Raw genomic sequence first — 16,682 nt, forward strand, 5'->3', positions numbered from 1 at the left:
AATATAAAGTAAATCATGAAAATTGATCAATATATGATTTATGACTTACTAGCATGCTCATCATATCTCAATACAAGCATTAGAATCAATATAGGCTCAAAACAATCTAAAAAAAAAAAGAGATGAAATTTTCACTCAACATGTAATTTTGGCCAAAAAAGGTAGAAAACTGCCAAACAATTCATGAATATTATTCAATATATGATTTTAAACTTGTTACCAAGCTCAAAACATCCAAAACAATCATTAAAATTGAATAGAACTCAAGTTGTCCAAGATTTTCAAGAAATAGCACAATTATGACATACAGTGTGAAAAATGCAACTTTGCACTGACTTTTGGACCCCTCAAACATCAAAACCATCAAAAACTCTACTGATCAAAATTGTAGATCTCAGCATAAGAAACATTCTCTCAGTTGACCATTTTGTTTGGATCTGGCCAGAAGTGGCTGGAAAATGGCCTCTTCCGATCCATCGCCATTAAAAGACATATTAGTGTTTTAACTGAAAGTTCGGGCTCACTTTTGACACTTAAAACATCGCTTCTGGAAATATTCACTCAAGGACAAAGTATTAGAAAATCTTTTGAAGAACATTTTTTTTTTGTATGGCTTCGGACGAAACAGACCTGGAATAGCCTAAAAATGGCCAACAAGCTGTTGTTGCAGAAATGACAGTTGTTTCAGAAAAACTGAAGCTTGCAAGTCGTTTTTGACATATTAAATAGCATTCATGGAAAAATTTGCTCAATATGACAGTTTTAGGAAATATTATAACGAACACATTTCCAGTTGACAGTTTCGAACAATTCCAATTAGAAGCAGCCCAAAAATTATTCGACACGATAATTTCTAAAAAAACGAACAAAAACAGCATTGTGGACTGAAAATTTTAAACGGGCATAACTCTCTCGTCTTTTGGCCAAATTTGGGCCGCCATATGTCAAACTGACCGGCTCGACGAGATCTACAAAATTGATATATTTGCTTTTGAAAGTTTTGAGTATTTAAGGTCGAAAAAGGGAAAATTCAGAACTGGACAGTGTAAGGATCACCCTACCTAGGAGAATACACACATACACTCACTCACTCTCACACACACACACACACACACACACACACACATTAGCCACTGAGAAAAACGAATTGCTAAATGCATGCAAAACCATTCCACAATTCTCAATTAAAGGCAAAGCATGGGACCAAAACTCATTTGACAACACCGTGCAAAGTGAATCACTCAAGGACCGGCACAATATAAGTTTCTAGATGGACCGACCTTGATTTTGATTTTCAGTTCAAGCACAATGGAAAGGAGATGCAATACTTGTCAGTTTAAGATAATGAAGATGAACGATAACAGTTTTCCTTTCAGCATAATGAAGATGAGCCATAACATGTTTTCATTTCAGACACAATAAAAACAAACTTCCAGTGGGTTAACAAACAGCCCTTACACCAGTGTAGTAAACTAAATATGTAAACGAATGCACTACCAGTGACTTATTCACCCCTTGGACATAAAACTGAATTGGTGGAATAAAATGAGATGAGTTTGGTTGATGGGCTGAATGGTGCTTAAGACATGGGCTGAAATGTGCTTAAAAATGGGATTGAAATGTGCTTAGGAATGTGCATAAAACCGAGGCTGAACTATGGGACAGATTTGTGCCAAAAACTGGGGCTAAACGACGGACAGAATTGTGCCAAAAACTAGGGCCAGACTGCGGACAGATTTGTGCCTCAAACTGGGGCTGAACTGTGGATAGATTTGCGCCTCAAACTAGGGCTGAACTGTGGACAGATTTGCGCCAAAACTGGGATTGAAACATGGAATGAATTTATGCCAAAACAGGCGCAGCAACATGGACTGAACTGGGGACAGAATTTGTGCTAAAACAGGGGTGAGTTGTGAATAGATTTTTGTGCTAAACATGGCTGAATATAGGGACAGATTTGCGCCAAAACTGGGATTGAAACATGGAATGAATTTATGCCAAAACAGGGGCAGCAACATGGACTGAACTGGGGACATAATTTGTGCTAAAACAGGGGTGAGTTGTGAACAGATTTTTGTGCTAAACATGGCTGAATATAGGGACAGATTTGTGCCAAAACTGGGACAGCAACATGGACCGAACTGTGGACAGAATCGTGCCTCAAACAGGGGCAGAAATGTGCTTTAAAATGGGGCTGAATTGTGCTTAAAAATGGGCTGAATCATGGGCAAAATTATCTAAAAAAACTGAGGCTGAATCATGAGCAAAAATGTGTAAAAACTGGGAGTGAATTGTGAGTAGAAATGTACAGAATTTGTGCCCAAAAATAAGGCAGATTTGCGGGCTAAAACTGTGCTAAAAACTGGGTAGCAACATGGCTGAATCTGTGCTAAACACAGGGGCAGCAACATGGATTGGTACCGTGCTGCAAGTCGCGGCCACCGGAAATTCAACCACGGGAGACAACCTCAGCTCCTTCCCCTTTCCAATCTCTCTATCTCCCTACTCCTCTCAACTGAACTTTCTTCCTCTTGAATTTCTCTGTGCTTAAACATTTTTTTTTTTTTTTTAAAAGGAACTCTAGACCATCGCTATTGTTGCAGCCATCTCTTCCCTCCCAATCTCTACCATATGTTTAATCTTGATAAAAAAATCAATCAAAGAAAGGAGAAGGCTCTGAACCTGCAGGAACAATGAATTTGACCAGGGCTCCTGCAACCTTGCTGGATTTAATGAGATCACTAGACACCGGTTAAAGCGACTATGACAATGAGATTTAAGAAAAGAAAAAAAAAATAAAAATCCATAGCTGAAAAGAATTTGACTCTTGAAGTGCTGGATTCTGATCGGTTTCCATGGCGATTGCCGGAAGTAATTGCCGAAGGCAACAGAGTTAAAGACCTAAGAAGAAGAATAAATCTAAAGCTTTCATGGCAAAATCTAAAGTACTGGACTGAAAATCAACTCTTTACTCTGCTCTCTTTTTTTTTTTTTTGAATAAAAGGATCCAACTCATAATGCAAATAAAACCTAGTGTACCAGTTCATGTTCAGGCTAAAAAAAATTAGAATATGCTGAAATCAAAACACTCAAGGTTGAATCATGGATCAAAATTCGAATTATACTGCAAAATAAACTGGAATGAGAGGATCTAATAAAAAATTAGGGCATCGATCCAAATTATTATGAAAAATAAACTTAAACTAAAGAACCTAGCTCAAAATTTTGAATCAATTCCACATTGCATCATAAAAAATCAATTTTATAAACACAAATTGGATCAGGCAAATGAGGATTTCATACATACCTTTGCTAAGATCTAGAGACTCCTGAACGCTATTAAGAAGAAGCTGGAAAAGAAACCTGAAAACATGTCCGATCCTCTTTGCTCTTCTTGCTTTAAAGCAAACTTCCAGATCTCCTTTTCCTTTTATAAACTTCTTCTTCTTTTTCAGCTTCTCTCTAGCTCTCATCAACCATGCGCTTTATCAAATCTCCTTTCCTCCTCTAATTTCAGCAAGAATTACTAGAGCTAGGGTTTTATAATCTTGATCTAAAGTTAAGAGTTATAAGCTAGGGTTTCTATGGCTAAAACTAAGGCTTAAAAGGCTTAGAAAAAGCGAAATGGAGGAGTAATGTGGCTGGACCACAAAACCTACACCTAATGGCCGGAGATCAGCAGAAATCCGGCTAGATTTGCCGGAGAAGACAACAAAATCCTCCTCATTTTCTCTTCAGCCTTCTCGTTTTCTCTCTATCTCTCTTTCTCTCTCTAATTTAGATTAGAAAAAACCTAATTCCCCCTTGAAAAATGAAGATTAAACTGTTATTTATAGGCAAAGGCTGGTGCGGATATTGGCACTACCATTTTGATAGGCGTGCGGTTCGCGCAAAAATTTGATGGGCGCACGAAGAAATCGTGTCTTTTCTGCTCCAGGCCGCGTCCTTTCCAGGATAAATTCGCCCCCCTTCCGGATAAATTCACCCCCTTTTCTGGTTTACACTACGACACCGCCTCGGCTCGATCGCTAAGCAAACGCGCTCGGATTCTGACGAAATTTTGCAGGGACCTAGATGAAACCCTAACCTAGCTTAGGGTGAAGTTTAGGACCCTAATTAATTCATTTGATGGGGTTTTGCAAAAAATTGGAAAGTGAAGGGCACGGTCAAAATGGGGTGTCTACACATACGCAATTATTTTGCCATTCTGCATTAACACATAGCCTAATCCTTTCTTCAAGGCATCACTATAAATTACAAATCCCATTCCGCTAATAGGCAATGTTAGGATGGGAGCGGAAACTAGTCTTTGTTTCAATTCCTGAAAGCTCTTTTCACAATTCTCAGACCAAACAAATTTTATCCCTTTCCGTGTCAAACGGGTCAAAGGGGAAGCTATGCACGAAAAGTCCTCAACAAAACGGCGGTAGTATCCCACCAAACCCAGAAAACTATGAATTTCCGGAACATTATTCGGTCTATTCCACAACATTACCTCCTCAATCTTCTTTGGGTCTACTGATACCCAGTCTTTAGAGACCACATGGCCCAAAAAGGAGATGGAGTAAAGCTAGAATTCACACTTCTTCAGTTTCCCATATAGTTTATCTTTTTCTTAATGTTTCTAAAACAACTCTTAGGTGATACTCGTGGCCAGACCGACTCTTGGAGTATACCAGAATGTCATCAATGGATACAACCACAAACTGATCTAACAATGGTCTGAATATCCTGTTCATCAGGTCCATAAAAGCTTCCGGGGAATTGGTTAATCCAAGCAGCATAACTAGAAACTCATAATGGCCATACTGAGTTCGGAAGGCCGTCTTCGGAATGTCCTCTGATTTGATTCTTAACTGATGATAACCCGATCAAAGGTCGATATTGAAAAACACATTTGCCCCTTGCAATTGATCAAATAAGTCATCTATCCGCGGAAGCGGATATTTGTTCTTTATGGTAACCTTGTTCAATTTTCTGTAATCTATGCATAATCTCATACTTCCATCTTTCTTCTTAACAAACAGAACTGGTGCTCCCCAAGGTGAAACACTGGGTCGCACAAAACCCTTCTCTCACAGTTCCTCCAACTGACTTTTCAATTCCTTCATTTCTAAGGGTGCCATACGATACTGGGCATTAGAGATAGGCACCGTTCCAGGAGCCAAATCAACAGTAAATTCAACTTCTCTACTCGGAGGTAGACCTGGAATGTCTTCAGGACACACATCAGCAAATTCCCTAACTACATGGATATTCTCAGTCTTCATATCATTATCATTAACCTCAACTACTGAGGCCAAGAAAGTTTCACAACCTTGTCTAAGAAGTCGACAAGCTTGCATTGCAGACAAAACTATAGCCGTCGAGTGAGCTCCACTCCCTTCAAAATAAAATTTTTCTTCTCCAGGTATTTCAAAATTCACTACCTTCTTATTGCAATCTACTAAAGTATAATGGGTAGACAACCAATCCATTCCCAAAATCACATCGAAATCAGACAACTCTAGCAAGATAAGATCTGCTAATAGTTCTCTATTTCCAATTCTAACATGACACATCTTACTAATTCGCTTAGCCAAAATTTCTTTTTCTACTGGTGTACTAACACACAAGTCATAATCAAGAGGTATAATAGGTAAACAGTGTAGTGAAGCAAAAGCATATGAAACAAACGAGTTTGTCGCACCAGAATCAAAATGCATGACCATAAGAGGATGCTATAGGCAGAGTACCTGATACTACCGTGCCTGCAACCTGAGCATCCTGATGAGTAAGAGCATAAGCTCAAGATGGAACACGAGGTCTTTCATTCCTTTGCTGTTCTTGAATGTTTGATGGTGCAGCTCTACTCTGAATAGTCTGAGTCTGTGTTGTCTGAGCTTGAACTGTAGGCATCCCCTGAACTGATTGGGCATCGCCCGCGGGATGAGGACACTCTGCAATTCTGTGGCCTACCTCGCCACATAGGAAACAAGCCCAATATTCCATCTACAAGTTTCAGTAGGGTGGTTCTTCCCACAACGTTTACATTTTGGGGCAACTGGTCTATTTGATGCTGACTTATTCTGATGGCCTCCACGATTTTCTTGCTTTCCTCTAGGCTATTTGAAAGCGGGAGGTTTGGGCGCTTGCTGATTCGGGGCTGATCCCCTTGGAGCTTGTCCTTTAATTTCAATTTCTGTATTTCTTTTCTTCTGATTAGCTTGAGCATAAGCTCTCGCTTCCTGATGAACTACCTCGAGTTTCGTGGCCCTTTCTACCAAATCTTCATATGATTCCGGGGTAATAGATCCAGCTATCCCCTTCTTCAAATACATAGCCAACCCAACTTCAAATTTGTTTCTCTTCGCTTCGTCGTCAGGTACCAAAGAAGGTACAAAACGAGATACCCTATCAAATTTCACTTCATAATCTTCCACAGTCATATCTCATTGCACCAATTGGGTAAATTCCTGATGCATACGGTACAAAGTACTGCGAGGAAAGAATCTCGCCAGAAACTCGGTGCGAAACATCACCCAAGTGAAAGGTCCCTGATGGTGCTCATATTTTCTTTGGATTCCCTTCCACCAATGAAGGGCTCTCCCTTCCAACATATAAGTAGCATATTTCACTCTATCTTCATTTCTATTGTAGTTCATTGCCTCAAAGACCTTTTCAGCATTCTCCAACCAGGACTCAGCATCATCTGCCATAGTCGATTCCTTAAAGGCTTTTGGTTCAAGCCTCATAAATTTTGAAATTCCAAACACTTGGTGTGGCTGTCCTGTCACTGGTGGTCCTTGAACCTGAGGTTGCGGTTGTGGAGGTTGCTAACGTTGTTGATTTGCCAATCCAATCATGGCTCTCATGAAGTTTCTCATCTCAGTCCTTTCTCGTTCAATATCATTTTGAGGCGGAGGTGCCTCAGGATTCTCATTCTGCACTTGACCTCCCTGATTCGGAGGGTCCTGAACCACTTGCTCTTCATGAACCCCTTGGTTCTGATTTTCCTGATCCCTCGATAATATCCTGGAGGGCTCTAGTACGATTCACTCGAGTTCCACGACCACCACGTCCTCCTCGAGTCGACATATTCTTAAATCCAATAAAGTACTAAATCAGAACACCATCTATAACATAATTATATACTTATAATAATACAAACAATTCCCATTTGGAGCCAATATCAATCCATCATATATTTCTCATGATTGTTACCCAATCACAAACTCGCATGCTTCCCAAGCGTACCCAAGTGCATTTTGAATTATAATTGAGCCTTGACCGCGCGACTGATTTATGTGTTATTAGGCATCCTTCGAAACACACAAACCTATCAAGCGCTTCCTAATTGCTCCATATCTAAATCCCCCAATTCTCACAATCAAAATCCTTTGTTCAAATGATTCTACCTAGGACCTAAAGCCTAGGCTTTGATACCACTTTTCTGTCATTCCCCAAACCCCACCCTGGGCGTAGGACATGACAACGCCATACACCTGCAAGACGAATCCTACAAATGTACAAGGCTACAAAGCAATAGCAGACAAATCCTGGCATGTCAAATCTAAAATATCAAAATTCAATTAGTGCGGACCTATCAGAGTCAAATCAAATCTCATCTCTCCCCAAGAGTCAAAGCAAAATACATAATATTGTCTGTACATCTTATTCAAATACTCACTTCCTAAGAACTGAAAACAATTAAACTAATCCTCTGAGTCCAAATCCAATTCCAAAACTAAGCGTCCTGTTCCTCATTATCTTCACGAGGGCCAAGACCTGAAAAATATTAAATAACCACAGTAAGCAAAAAAGCTCAGTACATAATAAAGTACTACTCTAAGTACAGTCTAATCATAACAAGACTCAATAGGGCCAGATAACAAAGTCAGAACTAAATACTGAAGTCTCAATTGAACAGTAGGCACAAAGTAGATGTAGTGCATGCCAAATAAGGTTCTGAATTCAAGGTGCAATAAAGCAATTCAATGTCTAAGTTCAGATCAAAGTCAAAGGTTTTCAGAATTCAAATACACTTCAGAGTCATCAGCATGGTTCAGAAGACATGTTATTGCTTATACACCGACAGTCCACGGTGTTGGAACTAGTTCCTCATAGTTCAAATACAAGTCGACAGGGCCAGCGTTTTATCTCACTGAAGGGGCCAGAAGTTCCAGTGTACTACCCACACAGTGGGTTCAGAGTTGCCAATTGTTATACCCCCATATGGCAGGGTCCAGAAATAATCCAAGCCTCCATAGAACTGTTCAGAAGGTGTTCAAAAGTAGGTTTAGAGGTTCACATTCAAATAGTTCTAATTATTCCAATGGTTCCAATAATTCAAAGTTCAAACATATAGTTTCAGAGGTTCAGAGTTCAGAGTAGTTATTTCAAAAGTTCAGAGTTCGTAACAGTTGTTTCAGAGTAACAGTAGATGAAACAGATGGCATACTAGACTCAAAGCTAATTCAGAAGTTCAAAGTTGTCGATACAGGTTTCCAAAGTCAATACTGATTCAACAGGGAGAGGGGTTTATAATACCCAAAGTAGTACGTTATTACGTACCTCAAAGATGTCTGATTCTCTTCTTAACTTCTAATTACGATTCAATACCCTAATAAGAACAGAACATATATAACATATAAGGGCCCAAAAAGGTAACCCAAAAGCCAAAGAATCAAAATCCAGAACTCAAAACTTATTTTCAGATTCAGACAAATTTTTGAATATCAAAGGCGTTCCAGTCGACTAGTCCTTCACCAGTCGACTGGTCCTTTACTACTGTTTTGATCTCAAAAAGTAGTTTTTGGAACGCCAGTCGACTGGTTCGACTAGTCGGCTGCCCATCAACTACTGTTTCAAATTTCAAAACATAGTTCTGGGGTTCCAGTCTACTGGTCCGACTAGTCGACTGCCCTTCAATTACTGTTTTTCGGCAAACATAGTTTCTGGGCGAGCCAGTCAGCTGGTCCGACTAGTCGACTGCCCTTCGAAAACGTGATTTTCTTGGGTTTTTACCCGATTTTCACATAACTTCAATATCTCATAACTTTTCCGTTCGGACTCCAAATTGCACGAGGTCGGATCCGATGGACTCGTATCGACGAGAGGAATCCATTAAACCCGATTTCGCGCTCCGAATTTAAACACACGATTTAATAAAAATCGCTAAAGATTCTTATTCGAATCCCCAAAACACAAAATTTTGAATTCAGATTCCTACCAATCGACTTTGAGTTCGTTGGAACCGTAAAATAATATTAGGCTCAAGAACTCAAGATCAATCCAAAGATTTCTTATTTCTAATCCATATTAATCGCAATTCTTCTTTCTTTCTACTTATCAAACCCTTGTTTTAGGGTTTCTAATATTCCAAATCTTTCATAGTTCATAAATCTTACCTTGGTTCGTGGGTTCGACTTCGAAATCGCGATCTCCTTGGTCTTTTTCTTCTCTTTCTCTGATTTCTTTCTCTAAGGCTGAACAAAACGTTTATGGTTTGTTTAGCCACAAAATAATATATTTATAGGCTTTCTTAAGAAGCCCTAATTAGAGTCAAATTCAAATGGACAAAAATGCCCCTCTCTATTCAAGGGGGGACAAAAATTTAAGTGGGGGTATTTACACCAATCTCCAGAAATTGCCACCTTTTCCAATAGCTCAAACCCAAACCTTGCTAATGAATAAAAAATATCAATGGTCCATGGACAAAGAAACACTGAAATGAATGAAATTATACAAAAAAAAAAGGAATAAAACAAATAACACCACATACGAGTAGAATGCAACAATTCCAAAGCTAGTCTCTTCTAAAATCTTAAACCCAAACCCTACAAACCAGTAAACCGTATCAACCACAAGAAATAATAGTATCACAGCATAAATGGAGAATCAAAGAACTATAAGTAAAACCAATACGGAAACCAATGTCTCTAATAAGGAGAACAGTTACAGAAAAATATCAATGCTCCGCCGTTTGAGGAGTTGTGAACGTACTTTGTCCATCCTACAGACTCCCATAGAATCACCACCACCGGCCAGGCAAAATACTCTTGAATCTAAACTAGCAATAATGGAAATAAATCAAGGAGAAATATGAGTCATTTATTAAGAAAAAACAAGTGAAAGAAGCAATAAAACAACAAAGCAAGAGAAATAGTTGTTCAACTCTTCTAGTTTTGCTGGGGTTGCAGCCATTCTTTAGGTACTGATGTTAGATTTGGTAATAGGCAGATCATTATGGAGGATAGAGAAGTGAGGTAAGGCACAGAAGATATCAATATATACTCATTACAATTCACCAATTTTAGTTTTTGAAGAGACGGGAGCCTTGGAAGAACAATCAACTCTGGATAATTGTCAATGTGAAACTACCGTTACACCAAAAGCTTAAGCTGTTGGAGAATGTGTTATTTTATCTTTTATACTTTTAACACTCCCCCTCACGTGTGGCCCCTTTTTTTAGAGTTGGCCTACACGTGGCACATGTGGCCCCTCTTTTTAGATTTTTGCTATTAAGGAGGTTTGAACCCAGGCGTTTGCTCTGATACCATGTGAAACTACCATTACTCCAAAAGCCTAAGCTATTGGAGAAGGTGTTATTTTATCTTTTATACTTTTAACAGTCAATGCTTACCATTACCTCTGCAGGGGAGAGATGGCGCAATTGCCTCAGATTCAAACAATCATTTATTTGAAGTTTACGAAGGCGGGGAAATTCGTCTTCCTCTACTCCACACCATTCCTCCAATGAAATTAATTCAAAAAATTTGAGGAACTCTCTTGATGGAAAACCCTTAACCCCGCCACGCCCGACAAACTCATGATCCACGTGTCAATTTATCCACCCATTGTATGGAGAGATGTTTGAGGGAGTGGAGCTGCCCAAGAGAGGGTAGGCGTTTCAAGCGTTTCAATCGAGCAAACTGGATGATAATTCTTTTAAGACTCGAGAACAGTGGATTCCCAATCCAGTTTGGGAAAAATACACCTTTGTAACCCTGTGTTATCAGAATTTTGAGGTTTGTACGTGGTTGAAGGGTTTCCTTCTTCATCACCTTCACTGGTATCAAGCCATGTAAATGTCAATTGGTGAAGGTTAGGGTTTATTCTTCAGATTTGCCTTTTTGGCCTCCTCCCCATTTCTCACCATCTCAAGGTTTGAAATGCGAGTTTCTTCTCTGAGGTTCATCATGTCCTTTAGCTCTCCAATCCCTGGCTTTGCACTTTTCTAAGTTCTAGGGTCTGCAAGTTGTCAAGGCTAAATGTTGATTTGGGCAAGCTTGTGATGCGAAGGTCAAGATACCAAGGCTACGATTGGATACCTCATGTATTTGTATTTGGATTTGGATTTGAGTTTTGGATACAAAATACATCAATCATCCTGATGCTGATGTTGTAAGAAAGTGTTACGGTCCTGAATGGGGGCCCGCCTAGGTATGGGACTGGGTGGGCCCAGCATGGTATGAGACAGGTTTAAAGGGCCTTGCCTAACGCATTCTATCAGCTCTGGAGCTTTTGGCGTATTGGTAAGGTACCTAACATTTGATATCAGAGGAGCCACCACGTCCCATGTTCAAGTCACGGAAGGGGCGACTTGTGAAAATGGCTACCTAGAAAAAAGGCTAGAGTGAAAGCCATCACAGATTGGGCCGCTGAGGACGGCAGATGCGGAAGTGTGGTAGTATGTTACAGTCTTGAATGGGGGCCTGCCTAGGTATGGGACCGAGTTGGACCTAGCCTGGTGTGGGACGGGTTTAAAGGGCCTTGCCTAACGCGTTCCATCAGCTCTTGAGCTTTTGGCGTATCGGTAAGGTACCTGAGAGAGAGAGCGAGAGAGAGAGAGAGAGAGAGAGAGAGAGAGAGAGAGAGAGAGAGAGAGAGAGAGAGAGAGAGAGACGCCTGGCTGCCGCTGTAGCAAGGTCGAGGAGCAGCGAGGGTGACGGTAATTGTCACAAATATTGGTTTCCAAATAATGGAAAATCAGATTTTTTTTTCACTGTTGTAGCTGATTTGGAAATCTAAGGATCAAATCTCAACTGCAAATGTGATAAATCCAAATCTAAATCTTTTGGGTATCCAAACGTGATCCAATTGAATTTGGCAATTCTGTTATTCTTAGATTATTACTCAAATCAAGCACACGTAAGCATCTAAAATTTAGGAACACATCCCGAAGAGATAGCCCAATACCCCCAAGACATAAACATGTGTGTGAGGTCCTAAATTTGTTGCATCCCTGGAAAAGCAAGGAAACTGTTGGCCATATAACTGATGAATGGTGAACTTTTTCACAAAATTATTTGCCCCAATTACAAAACATTCATCACCTGCAATGGACATTGGTAGGTCACGCATGAGGTCATGCATTGTGTGCTGATTCTAACCAGTAGTAGACTGATAGCATTGAAAGAATTACCTCCAGATCAAAATATCAAAATACTCATCACGCACGTCTTCTAGTTGTTTCATTCCTCTAGGCTGAATGAATCCTTGTGCCATCCATAATTGGACCAATGTGTCCTTGTGAAACATGTAATCTTTAGGGAACACCAACAACTAGATTGTAAGTTGTTCATTTATTGGGCAGAATAGATGGACCCAGCTTAGATTATCCCAATTGTAGTTTTGGGCTCCTGACTGTTGTTGGTTTAAGCCAAATCATAGTGCCGGGCCTAGTAGAAAGGGCCCACCATAAGATTATTGACGGTCAAAATCTCATCTATCACACAATATTAGACTGTCCATCTCAAGATCATCATTGCATTGAATGTGTTACGATTGGCCTTTTTTTCATTTCAATCGTTCATTAGTAAGCCGTCGATTGGATTGCTTACTACTCTACAACTGATGATCATCCATGGCGGGGCCATCCCTTTAGATAGTAGGCTGGGATATATTTTATTGTTGGATAGGCATACTATCCTCATTCCACATTAAAAACAGCCCTATAGATAAGGTATACAAGTAGGGTGGCCAATCCCTATGCTTAGTTAGATAAAGTTATCCAAGTAAGGTAACCAATCCTGGAACAAATTATCCAAGGATTTCTGTCCCTATATAGTTAGCTGCAATTCCCAGCAAGGCCACAAGATGAATAGTTCATATTTCTGAGGAGTGTTTAAGTGAGAAGAACCAGGTTTCCTATCAACATGGACTCAGGAAAAAAACATGACTTTCAACCTTACCTCAGCTCGAAACATCATAATGATCAGATATAGATTGCCTTAAACATCATAGAGGCATTATAAGGCATTTTTTCTAGATTTTCCTATCAACTATTGATCTTATGAGCAAACCCAAGAGAGATTCTAAGCCCAAAGAAAAGAATATACACAATTTATCACTAGAAGCAGGTAAAATTTCTAGTCCTAGCTAGTATCTCTTTCCACACAACACGAAGAGCTCATCATGTAATGCAGAATCAGGTCGTTGCCCTGGAGAACGTTAAATTTGCAGAGTGGGCATGTGGCATTTAGGCGGAGCCATTTGACGATGCATCATGGGTGGAGATAGTGATTACAGTGCTGTGAGTGCAGCTCCACCCCATCATCATACCGAGAAAGGCAAATGCAGCATTCCTACATCAACAGTTCAATCCACATATGAGTGAGGTTCTCATGAAACTCAGAACTGCAAACTTTTTCTTTCTGAATGAGAGAGAAATAGAAGCAAAAGGAAGATGCAATATACACCTAAAATTGCACTTATGCGCAATTCAAGCACATTGAACGAAGTCTATCGCATGGATTAAATAAAGTAATAGAATTCGTTCCATGACATTCACGAAAGAAATATAATCAAAAGGTCTGCATGATATAAATCCAAACCATTCAAGTATTCCAGAGCAAGAAGACAACAGGGCAGAAAGAGTCAGGAATAGGCCACAATGGATGAGGGATTACGTGGAGGGTTAGAATAACAAATAGATGAATTAGATTAATCGATAAGCATTTCCTTAAGCACTTCTGTATTGAAGTAATCAATGTAACACAATGCAGGTGTTGCCCTATTAAAGGAGCTCACTCTGTAGTACAAAAGGAGAAAAAACAAGAAAAATATTCCCAATCTCTCTCTCTCTCTCTCTCTCTCTCTCTCTCTCTCTCTTCTTTTCCCTTTCTTTTGCCCTAACCCTACCTAATTGATCTTCAACTGCATCAGGCTCTTATCATTGTCGCTTTCATTGAGTCCGTCGGAATCAATGGCCGATAGCACACGCGCGCAATCCAAGATTAATGAGCAATTCAAACTTCATCAACAGCAACTCAACGAATTGCGATTAACTCAGACGCAGCAACACGAGGAACTCGTCAATATGATTAAGCAATTACAAGTTCGTCTCCCATCAACAAGTTTTCACCCAATCCCTGGCGATGATCAGTCCTCTGCAAGCGCCCCTGAAGGACTCACTCCTCTTCATCCGACTTACAACAAATTCATTCGAATGGATGTTTCGAAATTTGATGGCTCCGATCCGATGGGCTGGGTATTTAGAGTCGAGCAGTTTTTCAACTATTACAGCACTCCAGATGATCAACGTTTGATGATCAGCTCTTTCCATTTGGAAGGACCTGCCCTTTCATGGTTTCAGTGGGCAAAAGCAAACAATCTGATCAATTCCTGGAAAGGGTTCTTGGACGCAATCCAACTGCAATTTGGCCGATCTCTATACACAGATCCAACGGGGGAATTATCGAAATCACAACAATCTTCCTCGTTGCTGATTATCAGTCGCGATTTGAGGAGCTCTCCAATCAGGTCACTGGTCTTTCTGAATCCTTCCTTATTAGCTGTTTTATTTACGGTCTCAAACCAGATCTAAAAAGGGAACTCCTCGTTTTGCAACCTTCTTCCCTTTTACAAGCGATGTCTCTAGCAAAAATCTATGAGGAAAAATATGATGATATCAGGAAGTCTTGGCGATCGACTTGGCAAAAACCTATAGGAGGCCCTGGTTTATTACCAACTCCTTCGGTTTTTCCTAGTAAAGCCATTGCAGCATCTCCTGCAAAACAAACACCGGTGAGAACACGTCAATTAACGAAGGAAGAAATGAAAGCAAAACGAAAAAAAGGACTTTGTTATTTCTGCGATGAGAAGTATAGTCCTGGACATGATTGTAGCAAACAACTATACCATTTGGCTGCATTTGAAGATGACATCGATCCAGAGGATGTCCCTGATATGGAAGACATTGCAGAGGATGTTACATTGACCACTCTAGGCGAGAAATCAGCAGAAATTAGCTTTAATGCTCTCGTGGGCCAGCAAAATTCGAGTACCATCCGCGTTACTGGGGTAAATTCTAACCATTCTTTCCATGTTTTAATTGATAGCGGTTCCAACCCACAATTTTGTGAAAGAAAGGGTTGTCAAATCGATGAATTGGCCAATTATTCCGACTACTCCATTCAGAGTCTTAATCGGAAATGGCGAGTCTCTCCTCAGCACCAAAAAATGCCTAAATGTTAAGATCAATTTACAATCACACGATTTTACATTTGATCTTTTTATCTTGCCCATCAAGGGAGCAGACATTGTGTTAGGGATTCAATGGTTGGCAGAGCTGGGGCCAATTGTCACAAATTACAGAGTTGCTACAATGGAGTTAAATTGGCAGGGAAAGCCTGTCACACTTGTGGGTGAAGCAGAACTCAATCCACACCCTCTTAAAGCTACCCACTTGAAATGTCTCACTAAAGCTGATTTGATTGCCTCCTGTTTCCAATTGATATATACAGAGGAAACCCTCAGTAAACATTCGGTCCAAGAAAACCTCCTCACTGAATTGCCATCCAACATCCCCCCTGCAGTTGTTGATCTTTTGCACCAATTTTCGAGAATTTTCCAACTACCTACTACATTACCCCCTCCTAGACCAATCGACCATCAAATTCACCTTATACCAGGTTCTTGTCCTATCAATGTCAAACCGTATCGTTATCCCCATTTTCAAAAAAATGAAATAGAACATCTGGTCAGAGAAATGCTCGTTAATGGAATCATTGCTCCAAGTCACAGTCCTTTCTCCTCCCCTGTTTTATTAGTAAAAAAGAAGGATAATACCTGGCGATTTTGTGTTGATTATCGCGCCTTGAATTCCATTACCATCAGGGATCGTTTTCCCATCCCAACTATTGATGAGCTCATGGATGAATTACATGGAACCATGGTGTTTTCTAAACTTGATCTTCGATCGGGCTATCATCAAATCAGCATGAGAACAACAGATTGTGCTAAAACAGCCTTTCGAACCCACGAAGGCCATTACAAATTTTTAGTTATGCCCTTCGGTCTTACCAATGCTCCATCCACCTTTCAACGTACAATGAACACCATATTCCAACCTTATTTACGACAATTTGTCATTGTATTCTTCGATGACATACTCGTTTACAGCAAATCAATGGAAGATCATGTTCATCATTTGTACTCTGTTTTGGAGTGTTTGGCCACAAATCAACTATTTGCTAAATTGACTAAGTGTCAATTTTGCCAATCACAAATAGACTATTTGGGCCATTTGGTTTCAGGCGTGGGGGTCCAACCAGATCCAGCAAAAGTTCAAGCAATGCTCAATTGGCCTAGACGGCTTACTCTGAAGCAGTTGCGAGGATTCTTGGGTCTCACTTTGTCCATCACTATGCCACAGTGGCGTATCCTCTAACTAATCTTTAAAAAAAAAGATGCTTTTA

The 16,682-nt window shown here is 40.0% G+C and overlaps 1 protein-coding gene across 1 annotated transcript; it reads right to left on the reverse strand.

Moving 5' to 3' along the window:
- Positions 1-5,075: 5,075 nt before the first annotated feature.
- LOC143853850 (uncharacterized) lies at positions 5,076-5,705 on the reverse strand. The gene has a single exon (XM_077363559.1). It carries the CDS (start codon positions 5,703-5,705, stop codon positions 5,076-5,078), a length of 630 nt encoding a protein of 209 aa, XP_077219674.1.
- Positions 5,706-16,682: the final 10,977 nt, after the last annotated feature.

This window comes from Tasmannia lanceolata, unplaced genomic scaffold (assembly GCF_043159265.1).
Source record: "Tasmannia lanceolata isolate RefF3 unplaced genomic scaffold, GAP_Taslan_0.1 ptg000020l, whole genome shotgun sequence".
NCBI lineage: Eukaryota > Viridiplantae > Streptophyta > Magnoliopsida > Canellales > Winteraceae > Tasmannia > Tasmannia lanceolata.

What these genes read in the sequence shown, in the direction of transcription:
- LOC143853850 (XM_077363559.1), bottom strand. Translation starts at nt 5,705, where the DNA reads ATGCATTTTGATTCTGGTGCGACAAACTCGTTTGTTTCATATGCTTTT.